Here is a 20,349-nt window from a genome sequence, read left to right as displayed (position 1 = left end):
CCTCCAGGTAATTTGATACGCCATTTCCAAATATCATGTTTAGTGCTACACAGTATATGTTTAAGTGATATACACTCGACGAGTTTCTGTTACATGCTTTAATTTTGTTTGATGTATACCTAGCAGCGATCCAATACATATCTCCAAACAAGTCGATGCATATTCAAGTGATACATATTCGATAGGTTCTGATGCATGTTTTAAGCTTTTTGATAAATACCCAGTAACGATCCAATATATACCTCTAGGCAAATTAATACGCATCCAAGCAAATTGATACACAGTTTTTAAAATATTATATTAATCAATACACAGTACATATCCGGATGATATACATCTATGAGTTCTAATACATACTTTAAGCTGCTTTAATAGTTGATACATATCCTACAGCAATCCAATACATACCTCCAAGCAAATTGATGGATATTCAGGTACATTGATGTACACTTTCCAACATATCATTATTACCGATACACAGTACATACAAGTGATATACTCGATAGATTTTTGCTACATACTTTAAGCGATAAAATATATACTTAAGACAAATTAATGCATATTTTTCATAATGTAGTATTCAAACAATATACAATGTATGACCACATGATACACACTTGGGATGGACGACTTTATGAGCAAGAAGATTCGGAGGAGAACAAAGGAACACAACAAGGAGAAGAAGAAAAGTCCCAAGGACAGACAAAAGGAAAAATAATGACTCGAGAAAGAAGATGCTTTATGTAATTTTTTTTGTTTTTTAAGCTATGGAACGGACGAACTTTCTTAAGAAAAGAAGTTAATCCTATTTTGAATCCTTAGTTTTATGGATACAACAGCATACATGGCATTAAAAAAAAAAAAAAAAAAAAGGAAAACTGCTCTCAGCGGACGTTTTTTGTTCACCACTCCCTCTCCCTCGCCGCACCTGCCCACTCATACGTGGCAGTCGGCAATTGGTTAAATATATAATTAATAATAGACCTAACAAAACAGGAGACGCCGCGTCATCAGATGTTGACCGCTTGAACGCGACATCCGGAGCCGGGGGGATGCTTGGCTTTTTTTTTTTTTTTTTTTTTTTATGATGAAAAAAAGGGGAAGAGGGGGAAGGGCAAGCCCACCCCGCGTAGCAGCCCCACACTGGGCCCTCACCCGCCAGGAGCATGTTCGATGCGGGCAGAATGACCGTTTGGTATAGGCCCAGCTCACCAGACCCCAGCCATATTTTACTCATACCCTCCCCACCTGTGGCCCCGACTCAGTTACCCCACTGGGCCCTGGCACGAGTACCCCGTGTGAGTACGTCACACCTGGCACCACCCAGGCTACCAGCCGACCAGTAGCACTTTCAGACCCCGTGTCCAGGCGCGGGGCATCCGGTCCTCAAATTTAATCGAAGCCCGTACGTTTCGAACCTGGAACCACTTGGTTAGAAGCAAATGTCCCGTTCCAACTGGCTACCACCTTGGTGGTGATGCTTGGCATTCTCTATCAGGCCCGCGCTCCTATTTCAAAAATCCGAAATATATGGGCCGCCCGACGGCCGACGACAAAAAAGGTGTCCTTTTTATCTAACGAGGTCCGACAGGGACCCAACGGGCGACAAGCCCAGATCTCACGCATCTTCTCGAGATCTAGGCCGTACGATCCGACGCGCATCAGCTCACATGCCGGCATCCGAGGCCGCCCTCCCCTTCCTGACGGTAGACAGCGAAACCTCGACCACACACACAAATATCTCTGCGGAACCATACGGTACGAGAAGAGTTGAAGCCCGCAAGCGCTCCACGTGTACGGTTGAGAAGGCCGTCCGCGTCCTGTCGAGTAAGACGCGGTGGGGACACGCTGACATCACGCGGCGGGGACCACCCCCGCGCCGCTAATAGTAACGCGTACGGGAGCCATTTTTAAGAAGGGAAGTAGCCCGGCTCCGGGAAAAAGATTTAGAGACCGGAGACCGAGAGGGGCTTCCGAAAGAGATTTTGGTTAAAATTTTTCTCCTTTGCTTCTTCAGATCATCCAATCTCTCTCTCTCTCTCTCTCTCTCTCTCTCGCGCGCGCTCTCGCTCTCGCTCTCTGTCGCTAGGCTATCGGAATTCGGAATACAAGGAGAGGAAGGGATTTGGGAGGGATGGAGTGCTTGTGGGATCGGGTGGTGATTCCGATGAGGCAAGTCTGGATCAACGTGGCTACACGCATCGGCGTTCGGAAAACCGGTAAGTTTCCGATGACACTTTTCTCCAACGATCAGAACCCTCGGACTCGAATTCGATGGGACTTGATTCGATTGACGACTTACAGGATTGTGGAAGCTGAGGAAGGAGGTGAGGACGTGCGAGTACGAGGACGTGCACGTGATGTGGGCGATGCTGCGGAAGACTGATTCCGAGATCGGGCGGTATCCGCCGGTGGGGATGGGTGGTGATAGCAAGATCCAACGGCGGAGGAGGAGGCATCACCGGATGGGGAGGGGGAGGGGGAGGAGCGGCGTGTGGACGGCGGTGCTCGAATGCGCTCCTTATAACCTCTGCCGCTCCTTCTAATGGGATCGGAATATTCCGGATGAGTGCGATATCAAGTAGCTGGTCTCGGCAACGGAGAAGCCGTATTTTCCTACTTTTCTCACCTCCGCCTGCTCCTGCTACAATCCGTGTGGCACCTGGTAGTCCCTTTCTGCGATTTCTGACTCTCTCTTGTACATACACCGAAGCAATCGAGGGGGCGGGTTTGATCTTTATCTGGAACACTCCTCTCTCTTCTAGCTTTTAGATTCTGTTACCAGATCACGCCCTACGTGATCAACCTAATTACGAACTAAATCAATAATAAGGTGAGCTTTCAATGGAATCATCTAGTCGAGGCATTGTTCAAGGCGAGCCCGGGCTTTCAGCTTAGTCGTTGGTTCTTCTTCTTCTTCTTCTTTTATTTCTTTTTTTTTTCTTTTTTTCTGTTTGCGTTAAAGCCGGCAAGTCATACTACAGACACGGATGCACTCGATAAAATTAGCAAATCAAATGTCACAAAATGCCGTAGACAGCTCTCCTTTTCGGATCGCAAACCACATAAGCAATCACTCAATTCGTGACTTGTTGGTCTTTTTGAATATATGCTTAGCTTAGAAAGCTTCTCTATCACTGCCGATCGCCCAGATGTCTTGAATTAAAAGATGGTCTTCTTTAGATGTCTTGAATTAAAAGATGGCCTTCTTTTGTACCACTCGAGCCATCCTAGATCCATTCAATCGTTAAATCCACCCAGACAGCTCAGTATCGAAAATCAGAAGATTTCTAATTTTCCATGATAGATGGATAAGGTGGGATTTCCATCAAATCATCCAAATCTGATTACCAAGACAAGCCCCTACCATAGAGATAAGACTTTTTTTGGTCTGACATAGAGGATCAGCACGACGTTTAAAGCCAACCTAAGAGTAATTTTCAGAATCTGGATCCGGAAGGATCATCACAAATTGGACGGTGTTTGTACAATACCCGGGCCAAAAGTTCGTCGACCGCACCCAGAGATTCTACTCCCTGTAGATAGCTCGTGGCTGATAAAAATTTTCCAAGGTCGAAGCAGTTTAAATTGATCAAATTTCAAAATCATGGAGCTTTATAAGATCTCATTGCAGCATTAAGTATTATCCAATTTTCTGTCTCCCCCAAAATTTCTGTCTCTCAGATTTAGGAAACACCATAATGATTCATTAACCTTCACATTGAGCTGTGATCATATAACTAGATCATTACCCTCTACGAAGGTTCACCATTGCTCATGTACAACCAAATACCACATTATCCAGAGCAAATGAGGTCGTATATTTCCCAGGAATTGCTTTCACAGGCATTGAAGTAGTACTCCTAAGTAACCTCTTCCAAACACAATCAAATAAATTAAAAAAAAGACATCTCTAAAAGGTATAACCAACATAGCATCGATTTCCTGCCTAACCAAAGATAATGAAAGAATGGATTCTCTAAGCACAAGCACCCCAAAATATTTTAGCATCATCATATAATGCCTCCCACGAAGCATGACTGAAAGCAACTACGGGGAATGCTCATAGCATCTTCTCCTATAACATTAGTACAATGACAAAATCCATGTAATAATAAGATACTATAGAATGGATATTTAGGGGTGCGTCCATCCATGGTGGTAGCAGAAGCAGAAGCAATCTAACCTTCATCAACTTCAGAACATGCCTTCAAACAGAAAATTCACAATTAGACCAATGCAAATCATATAAATTCCAGTGTCCATTAATTTTTCTTATCACATCTCACGGTACTTTTTCTCTCTATCTAATTCGTTTTGTTCTCTCCCCTACCTCTGTCTCACTTAGCAGCTCCTTAACATAAGAACTCTGGAATATGATCCTTGGGCACAGTCAAGAAGTTACCAAGGGTGCCTACATGCTGGAGACCTGGCTCAACTACCTCATATTGTAATACCAACTCATGTTTATTGGCATAAATTTATATTATGCCAAATTTATATTGGAAACTCAATTTACTGGTCAAATATTTTACATGATACTTCATTTTCGAACATACCTTCAATTGTTGATTTTTTTTTTCTTTTCCACGTATTTTTTTCACAGAATAGGAATGTGGAACACAACTCAGCAGAAAAAAAATGAAATATGTTGTAGTTAATCTTCGAATATAGTTATTTTTTAGCACTATTTTCTCGAAAACATGATACAAATTTACTAATGAAAAAGCAGTATCCAATAGAAGTTCAACTTCATTGCAGTTCTATTTTGAGTAACTAATATATTACCTCCTCAGAAGTGCTCGTTTAGAAGGACGGAATCCCATATTTCCATAGTTTTCAAATACACTCCATGCCCTCATCATGTGGGCAGTGACCTGTGCTGATAGATCAAAAAATATACACGGATAAGTAGTTAACAACAAATTTATAACGGTGTTAACACCTTAAAAAATCAAAAGTCTAAGGAGTTGATGAACAAACTCCAAAAACAAATCAAACTGATGTCAACAAAGATAAACTTACACTTTACGATTATTGAAATTTATGATTGCTTTGACATTTTCCACACTGGGAAATTTTCAGCAGCACAGAATCGCATTCACTGAACAGGGCAAAGGAAAGTGAGAATGCAGCCAAATAAAAAACAAACTATACGAGCCACATGCTCCAGAAAACATTCTATGTGCATAACAAGAGGTTGAACAATTCCTAAGTAAAAGCATTGACCAAGCTTGAAATAAAATAAAACGCTTTTTATCTGAAAACTTCCAGTTATGTATTAATTTAAGGCCAACTTGTAAAGGATGCAGTTAGTTCAATTCAAGCAGCAGCATTATCTTGTTGTCCCAAGTATGGAGCACCTGAACCTGACTTTTCCCCAAACAAAGTGTGCTAACTGCCAGCGTGCTCTTAGCTTAAACAAGTGAGTAAGGCTGTAAAGGAAACGTAAGCAGCTGTAAAAAGGGAGATACAAACATCTAAAATGGGCTGCAAATATGCCATCAAGGAGTGGCCATTCAAGCCTAACCCGCACGGTCAGATGTAAACATTAATTTTACTCAAAGGAGGTACAGAGATAGTCACATGTGTTTTTGAAACAAAAGTTCAACATTACTTTATCCATTACAAAATCAAACCATGCAGTTTTCAGATAAGTGATTAAGATTAAAATCCATAATAACTTGATTTAGATAGAGTAGTTTTCTTTCAAGTGCTTGACTTAGATCAAGGAAAAGTGCAGTTCATATATATTTAATTTTAGAAAGAAGATAACGCGAGAAACATGTTTGTTTTATATACATAAAAAATAAATGAGGTCTATTTTATCCACATAAAAGCTAAATGAGGTCAATAAGTCACAGGAAATTTCAACAAGCAAATTTTTCACAAGTTCGTACACACCAGACAACTTTTTTGGGTGATTACTTGGTTGCCGTGAAGAATCCCTTGACATGGACTCACAACAAAAACAGGAAGAAAATTTAGCAAGCAAATTATTCATAAGTTTAAATACACAAGACAATTTTTTTGGTTGATTACTTGGTTGCTAGGAAGAATATCTACGTTGAGTGATTACTTGGTTACTTGGTCTCTTTCTCTGGACATGAGATATCCAATATGACCAATATAAACCAAATGTCCATTCATCTAAAAGTTTAATGCAACATGATTACTTGGTTACTTGGTTACTAGAACCTTGAGTTTTAAGAAATATACAGCTAGAAAAGAATCTGTGGTGGCAGCGGTGGTGAGTTTTTTTTCCCTTTGAGGGGGTGGGACTGAAAATTTGCCCAGATTTTGGAATTTCTTAAAAAGATAAAATTTCAAACAACAGAGAAGAATGTCTAATGGTTGATATATGTAGTATTTAGAACATTTTGAACAATAGATATGAGAGGCAACAGCAGGACCACCACAGAACATGACAAAAATGAATTAAAGCATCAATCGATAAACAAAGCAAGGATCATATGATACTTTAATGATTATTTGGGATTATTTTGCATAAATATTTGGTAAGTGAAAGATAGGATAATGGATAAAAGATGAAATGAAGTACTTATTACTAAAATAAATAGAACCAAAAAGAATACCAATGGTATAGACATTCCATTTGCTGTAGCTACTTCAATCTTAACCCTCTAAGACAAATACTTGCTAGTATTGCAGCCATCAAACTTATACTGCCCTAGCAGCTTCTAGTCACCATTTAGTTATTTGAAACAGTGAAATCATGGGCTATTTTTGAAAAAGCTTTGTCCTTCCCAAACTTATCCTGATTTCATTCTTCAGGTTGCAGAACATGCGCAAGTTCCAGACATTTCAAGTAAAACAGACTATAGCCTCTATAAATCAAGATTGAGGTTGCAATGGTAGCAAAGTGGGCCTTGTTCCATTACTAGTAGAGCTACCATACATGAGCGACAATGGGCTGGACCTATCTAAAAGTTTCAAATAGGCCTACCCCAAGACCAAACTCAAACCCGGCAAGTTGTCCCAAGTAGAACATTATATTAAGGGGCTTGATGTAACCAATCAATCAGAATCCAATATGCTCCAAAGAAAGCTTAAAGCCTATTTAGAAGAACAAATAAGCCACGCTAGCATGCATATGACCTGAAGTGCCAGAGGAGACATGCATAACTATAATTATGTTAGGAAGAAAAGTAGTTCTGCCAGGAAATCCAGATGCATTTGATACCCATATAGACAACATTTCGTTTATGAAAAGAACATTATAGGACTTATAATTTTGGTTCTTAATACAACAGAAAGTTATTCCCTCAGATCACTCAAGTACATACTAGTTCAGCATTTGAGAAAACTCAGCCAGGGAGTTAAGGAAATGCGAAACTATTGTCAAAATTTCACAAGAAATTACAAAGAAGTAATGCACAAAATTTTCAAAGAGAAGGGGAAGGCATAAAACAATGATATGTCCTTGTACTAATATATGCAGAAACATCAGAAATAGGAGTGTAGCTGATAGGTTAGTGAACAAAGATGTAACATATAGACAGCTTTTCTTCAGGTATGAAAAAAATATTATAGGACTTAATTTTGGTTTGTAATACAACAGAAAGTTATTCTCTCACACCACTAAGTACATACTAGTTCAGCATTTGAGAAAAATCAGCCAGGAAGTCAAGGAAATGCGAAACGATTGTCAAAATTTCACAAGAAATTACAAAAAAGTAATGCACAAAATTTTCTGAAGAGAAGAGAAAGGTATAAAACAAAGAAATATCCTTGTACCAATATATGCATAAACATCAGAGATAGGGATATAGCTGATAGGTTAGTTAACAAAGATAGTTCATTTTTGTAATTATTTTTTAAGGTAACAAATCCTAAGATCCAGCTTACTAATCAGGAGAAAAATATATATATGTATGGATACACATGCACACATACACAAATCTACTATTTATGAAAAACAGTAACATTTGGACATGCAAAAGGTGAAGCCTCTGCAGCATATAACAATTGCATCTCACAAGGGCCTGCCATATGACTCCTTTTTTTTCTCCTGCCAATCCCCCACCCCCTGAAAATGTAATATGTATACATATACATGTATGTGTGCATGCAAATACATGTACGTATGATTAATGGAAGCGCATGGATGCATTTACATTGATGTTTAGCTTATATTCCGTAACCTTAAATCTACATTACAAGTATACTGTAAATAAATCAGGACAACAGAAGTTTGTCGATAATATGATTAACAAGTAGCAATTTTTACTGCAACCTTGTATTCATTTCAGTTTCAATAAGAACAGCATTACATATGCTTTTACTCATGCTGATTATTTTCGAGTAATTATCATCAAAGCCTTCAATCATAACTATGGATATATGTAGTGAATCTTAATCTTAGAATATCAACTAATATCATACTACCTTTAAATTACATAACCATGGAACTCCACCTGGATATCAATAGTGGGTCCATCTATAACTAAAGTAATTTGGTCCTTCATATAGGCCCCTTGAATTTAAAACCTTATGCTTCTCATGACAATACAACACTCCATACATTTCTTAACTAATTTTACATAGCCCCGGAGTATACCTCCGTCCTCTGTTCTGACCAGTTTACTTCTTGCAGTACTTTGCCATATGCTTCCTCCATGACAATAAAAACCATTAATGATTATTATGCATATCCAAATAAGCACCAGCTTGGGCAAGAAAATTTCCTTCATGATAGACTACCAGACAAAAAGCTGACATGATTCCATACACTGTTGGCATTTGCGTTGATCACTTTCCATCACCATCTTCCACAAATCTGAAGTATAAACAATATATTAACTTCACAGCAATAGTGCAATTTAGCGTATCGCTTTTTCTTACAAAAAGGTATCACAATACTCTTTTTAATAATTTAGGACAACTTTATTTTCAAGACTGCATCACACAAACTTGCGAACCAGATTAATTTATTGGTTTCATGATTTCATCACCTTTCAAAGATCATATCACGCTCACTTTTAAAGAATCTAACACATCAAATTGCTCAATAAGTATGCCTTCCACCTTTAAATTCCATAGAAACTTCACTAGCAATTCTTTCACAAAATCTGTTATCTGAGTCAACATGACAAATGTCTTTCAATTTCTTTTCTTCAAAGGTCATCCCTAATGAATGTTATGTTTTCCATTTCTTTTAAATTCCACTATCTTATTTTTGGGAGTCTTATGATTTCCTTGCTTTTCTATATACATCCATACATATACATATACGTATACGTATATATACACTTCCATAGGTACTGGCCTATATTAGCAGTCAATGAATGTTGAAATTATCATATCTTAACTGTACAACCAAATTGGTACATTTAGAAGATGTGATACCAAGAATTAAGTATATAAAACATTGCTTTCAGAGGCTCAATCTAAAGCCACAAATTTAGTGTTGCCAAAAGAACAACTAAATTTATAATATTGTTTTTCGAGGGCTAGTCTAAAGCAATGATAAGAATGATAACCAGATAACCAAAGAACCCCTAAAAGGGGGCATAACCACATAACTTAAAAAACACCACAGCCCATGTAAAACAGCTATACAGAACAGGAACTTAGAGCAAAACGTCCGTGTGTAGTAACTGGACCATGTAAATTGTCCATGATACCCAACAAACCTCCTACCCTTTTTGGTTGTCTATTTGTTGAATATGAGTGGCCATAAAACTAAAAAATAAGCTGTTTGCAAATTAATGGTCCACAGAAAATAAAAATAATGTTTTCTGATAATAGCGGCCCTCACAAACATGTTAGGCATGAACATTTTATTTGGTTTCGCTAACATATAATGCAATAGAGCTCACCAAATCCTCTCAACCATGGCACCACCCCTTCCATGGGAAGAAGCCGTGATATGCTCTTAGTGGCTATACTAGTTTCAGCTTGATGAACCACGCTGACTACCAAATATAAAATTACTATAGCAGAGATACTCGTAATTTGCATGATGTCCACAAATAGAGATGTCTATTAAGGTGATGTTTGTGGATATCATGGTGTCAATTTATGAGAGTAAGGTCAAATGTTGATCAATGAAGAAAAACTTTATAAGACAAGGACCTAATGATCAGCAAAACATTAAGTGTATACAGATGTCTTCAATGAAACTGAAAAATTTAATTGATGCCCAAGTTAAAAAAAAAAAAAAAAAAAACTTGATGGAAAAAGAGATACTATATTGTGATCAATATTGATCCGTGACTTGGAAAAAAAAAATCTATATAATGATAATAATACTTTAAGATATGCTAGGCAATAAGAAGGTCCAGGTGGATGGAGAACAAAGGAAAAGGTGATGATTTTCATTTCAATATGTTGGTTGATGAAAAAGGAGCAAAGGTGAGGATTTTCATTTGGATATGTTGGCTGCTTCGAAAGGATAATAGGATATGGTAAGAAACAAGTATACTAGACTAGTAGGAGTTGCACAAATTATGGTCAAGGTGAAGAAGCAGCATATATAACAAAGATGTGAGGTGGCCCAAAAGGACTTAGCGCTTAATTTTGTGTCTAAGGTCAGGAACAAAGAAAAAGCTAAGGAAACTTGGACAGAACTTGCTAGAAGGTAGTGGAAAAAATTTCTCATGAAATCAAGGGCAGCTTTTAATACAAATTCTTTTGATAGCAGATTCAGTACACATCATTAATGAATAAGGTTTTATGATGCTGACTCCTGATAGCTTGGATAATGATTCTCGGATATATTTACAGTAACAAATTTCTAGAATGTTATGAATATCTTAGAGTCCATTCACAAAGCCTTACTTAAATTAATGTGTACAATGCAGGTCGAGCTGTCTATGAAGTCATAAGTTTAGTAGAGATTTAACACATGAATCTCAACATAAAAGCTTGTAACCAATTGAAGATTATTATATTAATCAACAATACTTTTCAGAAAAACAAATGAGACCTCCAGGCTCTTTTGGTAGTGCAAAAGATTGCAGTCAACAGTGTTGGCTAGGAACTCAGAGATCAATGCATTCAATGCTGCAGGCCATTAAGCAAATATGTGTACATAGAACATTGAAAAAATATTTACCACTTGGAACATGGAAACAGAAAATTGCAATAAGACAAATGGAAAAAGAGTTTTTTTTTTGGCTTTTTTTTTTTTTTGGGGGGGGGGGGGGGGGGGGGGGGAGTGGGGGTGGGTATCTGTGTCTTTATATGACAGAATCTTCGGATCAGAACATCAAGATCATATTCCGTAATGCTTGTGGATGAACTTAACGGGTCATTTAGAAGGGAGAGAACTGGAGCCTTCAACTACAACAGATTTGGCTTTTTGAAAGATCACACCTTTTGAAAATTAATTAAAATAAGATGTTTGCAGAACTAAGTGTAAAAATTCAGGTGCAAACTAAAAGGATTGTACATTATGTTCTGATCTTGAGAACAACCTCAGCTAAAACATAATCAGGCAAACCCACAGTTTATCAAGTTAAACCAGTCCCAGGTTAATATGAATACATGGTTTCGATTACAAGAAAAAAATATATGAACTAAAATATTAGCAGCTGTACCTCGTGACTCCAGAGAAAGTCATATTAACCATTTCTGAACAACTAACTGTATAACAGACAGATATGAAGGGTAAGCAGATTTTTCCAAATTCTTATTTGCTTATTTCTTTCTGCTTTATTGCCAATTACATCTAAATTGAAGATGGCTAAAACCTTAAGATGAGCATGCTTGCTATTAATTGATTATAATCTCAAAAACTGTGCTGAAGGCAAGTATATTAAACTTAAGCATAAGTCCACATCTGCTGCCAGTAAACAGAAATTGATTAAACTAACGGATATTGCTTTTCAGCACTATGTGTCCAATAAAAAGAAATAGGAGAGAACAATACCTGAAATACTTGGAATAAAACCAGTGAAGCCTCAAAACCATCACCCTTTGAAGAGGCAATTTCTAGGACTGAGTCCATTGAGTGCAGATTGTACCAGCTCAGAAGGTACTTTCCAAACTTTTATACTCCAATACAACTTGCAATAGTTTCTAAGACTTGCATCTCTAATCAGCAAATTGTGTGTCGTGTTATGTTGTTGGAACAATTCATTTCCATGTTGCTAATGTTTTGTTAGTTACAGATTACAGACAAATGAAAACAAATGTAGAATATAATTATGCATGAAAGTCAAATGTTTTTTAACATTTTTGCCCCTTTGATGGCACTAGCACTTTAATTCATGATTTCCATTTCTCTTAGCTCGTGCAAAATAAATGAATGCAATGCAGAATTTAACTAGAAATTAATGTTCAAACCTGTGATTGTCTATTGGAATGATATAGTAAACGTCCATGGAGAATCACATTGAACATCTATGGATTGGCTCCATGTGCAGAAACCAAGGGTTATACTTCTAATTCTCTGTGCTCCTAACACAATTGATGCACCATATTTTGCTTTACTAGTAGGCCAAAACCTTGGTACATGCGAAAGGTATGTTTTGGAAGCCCAGCAGTTCGAGATAAGACATTCAACAGCTACCTGAAGCAGGAGCAGCCGTGGGAGCAGATTCAGGTGCAAATGTAGGGAATTAAATCTCTAGAGAAGATTTAGAACAAGAGATGCTTATGAAGTGGATGAAGAGACAACTTTTTGAAGAGATTCTAAAGAGGGTGTAACACCTTAAGTTTTCTACTAATAAGTTACAACAATTGTACATAATAATAAATGATTCCTAATTAGAATTGGTAATTGGCAAATATAGTGATGAGTGGAAAAAAAAAGAATAAAGAACAAGCTTTACAGCATTATATATCTCTTATAATGTTAAAAAAAAGGCATGTTCTCCAACAATTTTCTGTGTTGAACTGTATCTGCCACTAGAATTACAAAAGCTTTGTAAAAGAAACACTAGACGCATGGAAAGATAATTTATAGCAAAACCAGGCATCTTTTTACAGACTGCATCAATATGAAACTTTTAAGGAAGTGCAGCACATTTTATAAGGTAAACCTCCAATGCTTGTAGAGATATGTAAAAAATGTTTCAACATTATTCATCCAATTTTATACTTAATTCTAATACTTTATATGATATACACATCTGAAAAATAAATCAAATTAATATGTCTATGAAAGTGCACAGTAGGTTTGAAGGTAGATACAAAAGCAAATTTACAATGACCAACTAAAACTACCCAATCTCACAATTTTTAAATTATGCACCAAAGATCAACTTCACTTTAAAATGCAATAACTACATGAAAAGAATATATTTTCTGTAGTGAAAACCCATGAACTTTTCCAATGTTGTCTTTCCCTTAACTGTCTATTATATTTGTTTTTCCAGTAGTCTGAAAAGACATTTGGATCAAGGCGACCATCAAAGGTGGGAGCTTCAACCCAAATGCCTTTCAACACATCTTTATCATGGTCACGAAGCTCTCTAGATTCCACATTGTGGCGATAACCCCTATCGACATTAGGGATTGGACCCAGTGCTCTATGATGAGGGTAGGTTGGTGGACGGCCTGGGAAAAGATTAGTGTCAAAGTCGGCCTGTCGAACAAATCCTAGGTGGTCTAGAATTTCATCTTCGATCTCTGGGCCTTCCAAATGGGAGGCACTACCTTCTTTGGATCCCATAATCCTCTGAAGGAAAGCCTCAACTGAGTCTCGGGCGTAGGCCTGGGTGAACACTATGGTCAAGTCTTGGACAACCTTTAACAAGGCTTCGATATTGGGATCCATGGCAAATTGGGATTCTAACTGAGAGACAACACAGCCATTACGAAGGTGCATATAATGAGTGCAAAGTTGTGCATGGCCTTACAAAGCTAATATAGTGGTAAGTTCCTAGGCAGACCTAATGCATGAAAATGATGCCTAGAACGCAATGTATATGCTCAATATAAACGGAAAGCTAATCCATAGCAAATGAAATCAAGTAGGAGATCACGTAATAAGTGCAAGCAAGTAATTACAGTCAAATAGTGGCAGTATTCTGTGTTGCAGGGTATCACGGAGCCTCGAAAAACTCCCAAAGATTAGGCAGCTTGACAATTAATGGCAAAGATGGGCGCCACAAGGCTTTTAGGGTTGTTTGAGGTGTATGCGTGGAAGTCATAGTACGCTCAGTTAATAGAGCACACAAGAGTTCATCGATGTTGAATTTTAGACAAACAAATAGAATTTTCAGAAATAGAGGGGTCTGACCTGAGTTGGGCGACAACCAGAAGAGCGGCGTAGGAAGTAGGCTCGTCGAATGGCTCAAATCGAGTCTGATCACAACAACTCGGCGGGTCTGATCTCAGCAACTCGTGGGCCTGATTTCAGCAATTTGTGGGCCTGATCAATATTGTTTGGTGGGCCTGCAGATTGGGGGGTGTGGGCTCTGAATTGGCGAAAGAGGGGGGAAGTGGGATGGGCGGGCTGTTGAAAATGGGCCCGAAAGGCCTGCAGGCTAGAAGGCCTGCAGCAGAGAGGGCGGGGCAGGCGGGCCGGAGTGGAGGTGGGCCCTGAGAGGGATGTGCAAGTGGTTTTGGGACCGATAAGAAGGGGCGGGACAAAAGAGGTGGGCTCGTGAGAGGGACGGGATGGGTTGGTGGCCGGGATCGGGTGTGGCCTGACGATAAGGGTTTCAATGCCAAAACCCTTAAAGAGACGAAAGAGGGAGGTAGAGGGGTGGCGATCATGGGAGAAGAAGAGGGGCGAAGGGGTGGTGGAGCTCGGCAGCAGCAAAGGGGAAGCGGAGAGCAGCGAGGGCGGAAGCAGAGCTCAGGCGGCGCGGCTCGGGCGGCGGTGCTCGAAAGGGGGGTTGTGTCCCCTAGGGTTCGGAGAAGAGGGGACCGAGGAGGACGCTTCACGACGGCGCAAGATCCCCTCGGGTCTGGACGGCGGTGTTCAGGTGAAGGCAGAAACGGCGAAGGAGGAGCGGTGAGGCAGAGGCGGCGAAGACGATTGTGGGACAATGAGGGCGGAGGCGGTGAAGGCGGGACGGCGCTGCGTGCAATCGAAGAAAGACGATGAACAGGTAATTTTCTCTCTTTTCTTTTGTTCAACCCAACTGGATTCGGGTTAGTGGGCGTACCCGCACCAGTAACCCACTACAGCCTGGGTCCTTCGTGGGCTTTGAGGGGAAGGGTTACTTGCCCTGCGGTGGCGGCTGAGGGCGAAGCTGCAAGCGGCAACGAAGCGGCCGCGGACACGGGACGCTCCTCTTCTCGGACCCAGCCTTGGGTGGTGGCTGCGGCTAGAGATCAGGCCGCGGCGGCAGTCTTCTCCGTTGGGTCGCGGGTAGGGGAAAGAAAATTGCAACTGTCCATGGGAACAGGGAAGAAGAGTTTCTTTTTTTTTTTTTTTGGTTGCTTCCTTGTGAGGCTTGATCCCCATGGGACGACCACGGAGGAGGACTTAGCAGTACGGCTTCAGAAGGAGGGATTGAGACCAAGGCCACAGCAGCCCAGAAGGTGTTTTGTTTCCTTTGCTCTGATACCAGCGCTAATGCTGGACAGCAAGGAAGAAGAAGGAGAAAGAAAGAAGGAGAGAAGAGGAAGAAGAGAGGGAGAGAACTAGGCTTCGTGCCTAGCCTTTGCTCAAGGTTTCACACCAAGGCAAAAAAAAGGAATCAGATTTTCATTCATAGCATACCCTAAATAGTGTATGGCCCAACATATTTATAAGACCCAAAAAATGCAAAAAGACCCCAACAAGAAACTAATCTCACAAAGACTCTCAAAGATAACAAAATATCAAAAGAAGCCCTAAAGGCTATCAAATAACAAAATACCCTAATAAGCCCAAATAAAATAAAATTACTCCAACCATAATGAAACTGGCTAAACCATCTCTCTGTGGCGGTTGTAGACCCGAGTGACAGGCAGTCTGGCACTGGTATCCGCACCAAAAATTTTGAAAAATTCAAATAATCTGCAATAACTGATGCAAGTCTTAAGGAAAGAACAGAAGAAATCTCGCAATGGGTGTTATACATGATATTCAAAGTTTCAAACCGAAGGTGTATTATTCAGTATTATCTGACAGACATTTTTTTAAGCAACTGAAAATTCTAAAACTATTCAATTATTTCTTGATTAAACCTAATTCTATAAGTGTGTCAGAAATAAATATAGAATAATAGAGTTTCCTGATACTTAATAATCTTACAGTTTACATTAAGTTACTAGTAGCTCCTACCAATATTTTTCAGTAGGTAAGCTTTTGAATAATGTATTTTCCAATGCTTCCTGACTTGTTATTAAAGTTCTCCTGGTTTATAGAATCTTCTCTTAGCAAAATAATTTTGGTAGCCAACTGAATAATAATTCATAAATCTGATGAATGGATAAAGAAAACATTAGGCTGCTCCACTCAATGCAAATCAGCAAGATTTTGGAAGCAAATCTCCCTAGACTGCACTTTAAAAATGCCAAAATATCATGATTTTCAATGTAAACAGTAGGCTGCACCACTCACTGCAGAACTGCATATTCTTGTAGCTGATCCAAAATATCAAAATTGGATACATGTTTGCAATGAAATTATAAGCAATCATATATCCTCATATTAGTAGTAAAATTAATTCTAATATAATATACAAAAATAAAGAATTTATAATCAGCTTATTAAAACTGAAAAATAAGACTATAAATAGTTGCAACAATTAACTAACACTTTATTTACAAGAAAAGTAAATATATCAGAAGATTCAGAACCATATCGATTTCATAAACTGGAAAGTAATATAAATTGGGTCGAAAGGTTTACATTCAATGGATAGGACATGAACCCATCACAAAAATAAAATTGAGGCTTCGATAGTGACACCTATCTGTCACTTTGCTCGATAGGGAAGGCATATGGAATTTATTCTCCACAGCAGGTGTAATGAATTGTTTGTAACTTGTGACTAAACTCTGCAGTCTTCTACTCATGTATTTTCTGTAATTTGCGCGCTAATGATGAACTATGTTGCTTCAATAGTATCAAAGGCTCATGAGGATTGTGGATCCTTTACGTAGGACTTGCAGAGGTGATGTCAATGCAACAGTGAGACTGAAATCATGTTCAATCATTAGTTCATTCTTCCAAGAGACGAAAGCATGTCTTCTCAAGCTGTACAGGCCAATCAACACCAAGCAACCGAGGATTCAATTCCATTGCCACTTGAAAATCTAGTAATGAAGCAAAATAACATGGGTTTGACCCTTGCACTTGCTCCTCTTGCAGCACACCATTTATACCAGGAAAAATCCTCCGATCTGCTTGACCTGTCCTCCTATTGCTGCACCGGGCTCTAGCTAAGTCCATGCAGGGTTTGATCAGCCTCTTCAGAAATGCATCCAAACCATTGTTCAACAAATTAGTACAGTCCACTGACAAACCAAGGCCTTCAAGCTCCAATCTAGGCTCCAATTGCTTTTTTAAAGACCTTGTATCAGGCAATACAGAACTACCACGACAAGACTCAGGATCGTATGACTTAGAAAGATGAAAACCAGCCACAGAACCACTACGAAATGTCTTATGGGGAAGAGCACCAGCAGTCCTTGGAATGCCCAGAGGTGCCCTTACGGGGCTTCTACTTTGAATACTTGGACTAGCTCTCACTTGTTCAACCTCTTCTCCATCTTCCACGGATGCAACTTCTAACAAAGCCTTACTACCAATAGAAATCAACTCTGGAGCACTTTGCTGCTCTCGTGACCTCTGCAAGTCACACGAATTAGTGACTTCTTGCATATGTCCAGGAGGCATCTTTCCATAAGGTCCGAGGGGGCTCGGACGGTCACTGCATCTCCGATCCCTGCTGCTTATAGACCTTCCCCTTCGAGGGGATGTTGGGAATGTGTCTCCAAAGCTCGACAGTTTGCTAGTCCGCGAGTTCCCTGTAACTGTCTCTTTGCTAGGCGGGCCAAGGGCAAGACATGCATTGCCAAGGATCGAGCGGATAAGCATATTGTGAAGAGCAATATTTTCCTTCCCAATAGTACTATAGCACAGCTTGTCAAATTCCAACTTGCTGAGCTTCAAATTGAGTAATCTTTTCAGATTATAGAAGTACTTCTCAGCTTTTTGCCGCCCAAGCTTCTTAAAAAGCTGAGATTTGAGCTCCATAGTATCAACTCGGGAAAACTGCCGATAAGATGGCATTTCGACCTCCAATTTTCATACAATCGCCAAAATGCAGCCCCCTAATCTATCTCTTACAGACCATTAGAGCCCAGAAAACAAAACCCTAATAGTAAAGCTATCTTCTTGTCTCCGAGAACATGAAACTCAATTCTAGTTTCAGTGCTCAGATAGTTACAGCAGATCAGATCACTGGAGAAAAAGAAAAAGAACTCAAGAAAATCAATAAAAGAACTAGGTTTTCAAAGAAAATCGTTCATCGATCAAAAGTACAAAAGGGGCAACAGATATCAAATTCCCGTGCAAAAAAAGGAAATCTTCTACTAATTTAATGCAACCAGTAATCAATTGCTACAGACAAACAAATCAAATGAACTCCTGAGAAGAAATCGGACTCCGAGAGAAACCCTAAGTGGAAATCGGCGATCAAAATCAAACAAAGCGAGCAAGTGATCGAGAAAGAAACGATGTGCGTGGCGAAAAAAAAGAAAGAAAGAAAGAAAGAAAGAAAGAAAGAACGGACCTTTGGCGCCGAAGAGCTCTGGAATTGAGGAGTCGATCGGTGAAATCGGGGCGAAGAGGGGTCAGGAGGGTTTCAATTTTGCCCTTTCGTGGCCTCGCGGCGTGTTGCTTCCATTTATATAGAGGTGGGAACAGAGGAGAGGGCGATTTGGGGGAGAAAGGGAAAGGAGCCTCCTTTGGGCCGAGCTTGGAAGCTTCTAACTGCGCCGTCTGGGTCAAAGGCTCGTGACATTTATTATTATTATTATTATTTTAAGGCAAAAAGGCTCGTGGGTTGCCCGGTGGTTTGAGACCTCTTTTCAGTTTTGCTCCGTTTCCGAGTCTCCAACCCACTGACGGATGGGCCTGAACAGCCCCCAAAATTATTATTTATGTGTATATTTCGGTAAAACACTTATTTTACTATTTTATTTATATATATATATATATATATATATATATATATATATATATATATATATATCCATATCATCTAATATTATTAAAAAATTAATAATTTTAAATTTTAAAAAAAATATTTACAAAACAATCGCGATAGAAGACAAAAAAATAATTTCAAAATTTTATTTTATTTTTAATTAAAATAAATATGATTTTTGTTAACCATGCCAGAGGAACTGTTATATTAAAAATATTTATACAAAAATAATATTTTATAAAAATATAAAAATAAATATAAATTTTAAAAAGATATTCATGCAAATTTAAATTTTTAAAAGCATAATCATAAAAAACAATTTCTATTTTTTACTCCAAGAGTGGTTGTCTTTTTTTTCTTCTCAATAAATTCTTATGAGTGAAGACACATTAAAATCTCGTTACCTAACGTTTAAAGATAGTAAAATGTTCATCATATATGATGTTGTTGTAGCACTTGGCAGTTGGTAGTTGGTACCACAAGTTGCTTTGGGATTATGTCATTGCTGTCTAAGCCCTCCTGGCCTCAGGACCAGGGACATGGCTATCATGGCACGTTTGTATTTTTTTTATATATTACTTTGATCCAAGGATGAAATCAAATCATAAAATTTGAACAAGAATGGTGCCCCATAGTTGACTTGAACCCATTTTTATTAAAAAGAAAAACCTAATTGACTTAAGTCTCATGATGAAGCCACTGATTGGTTGTTTACATTATCACTGAGATTGCAAACAATATTTTCTTTTCTTTTTTGGGTTGAGTAGAATTAGCTGCTGAGAATGGAAGTAAATGCATCCAGCGGGCAAAATATCTCAAACCTCTAGAAGTTGTAGATCAGGTATCAATATATAGAAGATTGATGGCTGCAATATTGTTTGCATGAGCATTCTTTGTTCTCATTTTAGTTTTCTGTCTCTTATTGCAAGTGAATCGAAAACAAAATGCAAAAGCTCTCAAAATAACTCAACTTGAATCGCCACAAGAACTGAGTGTAAATCTTCTAAGTAGTGAGTTAGCATCTTGCACCCAAGAGAATATCAAATCCATGTTCAATGTAATTATGTGGTTAATTACTTAGAAAGCCCAAATTGTGATATTTTAGAAAATGATCCTTTTATGTGTGAATAATGAAATATATGAATGCAACCTTCAGTTGCCTCGTCTAAAGTAATATCATGGATATTTGTTTTCTCTTTGAGCGAGGGGTATACACCGCATAGTTCTAGCTACCTTGGCTAGGAAAAAAAACCATGGGGTAGATCAAATTATGGAACATCTA

The 20,349-nt window shown here is 38.7% G+C and overlaps 1 protein-coding gene and 1 long non-coding RNA gene across 5 annotated transcripts; one reads left to right on the top strand and one right to left on the bottom strand.

Moving 5' to 3' along the window:
* Positions 1-1,835: 1,835 nt before the first annotated feature.
* Positions 1,836-3,703, top strand: LOC103700814 (uncharacterized). The gene is made up of 2 exons (XR_015976575.2): positions 1,836-2,219; positions 2,305-3,703. It is a non-coding gene; the product is annotated as an uncharacterized LOC103700814 (long non-coding RNA).
* A 211-nt stretch (positions 3,704-3,914) lies between these two features.
* LOC103700816 (transcriptional regulator of RNA polII, SAGA, subunit) lies at positions 3,915-18,838 on the bottom strand. 4 transcript variants are annotated; one of them, XM_088718853.1, is made up of 8 exons: positions 18,651-18,838; positions 16,763-18,319; positions 12,313-12,538; positions 8,725-8,800; positions 8,582-8,631; positions 5,026-5,104; positions 4,789-4,882; positions 3,915-4,208 (listed from the first exon to the last, which is right to left on the bottom strand). In XM_088718853.1, exon 2 carries the CDS (start codon positions 18,146-18,148, stop codon positions 17,075-17,077), a length of 1,074 nt encoding a protein of 357 aa, XP_088574979.1. In that variant the 5' UTR covers positions 18,149-18,319; positions 18,651-18,838; the 3' UTR covers positions 3,915-4,208; positions 4,789-4,882; positions 5,026-5,104; positions 8,582-8,631; positions 8,725-8,800; positions 12,313-12,538; positions 16,763-17,074. The 4 variants fall into 4 exon arrangements, with proteins under 4 accessions (XP_088574979.1, XP_088574977.1, XP_088574916.1 ...); XM_088718851.1 differs by having other exon boundaries at positions 8,582-8,800; XM_088718790.1 differs by having other exon boundaries at positions 5,026-12,538.
* Between the last annotated feature and the right edge of the window lie 1,511 nt (positions 18,839-20,349).

Source organism: Phoenix dactylifera, chromosome 1 (assembly GCF_051530095.1).
Source record: "Phoenix dactylifera cultivar Ajwa chromosome 1, Ajwa_hap1_PhDact_Kaust_v1.1, whole genome shotgun sequence".
Classification (NCBI taxonomy): Eukaryota; Viridiplantae; Streptophyta; class Magnoliopsida; order Arecales; family Arecaceae; genus Phoenix; species Phoenix dactylifera.
The sequence above is the reverse complement of the archived record's forward strand: the minus strand, read 5'-3'. Positions and strand labels throughout refer to the sequence as shown.

What these genes read in the sequence shown, in the direction of transcription:
- LOC103700816 (XM_088718790.1), bottom strand. Translation starts at nt 18,148, where the DNA reads ATGCCATCTTATCGGCAGTTTTCCCGAGTTGATACTATGGAGCTCAAA.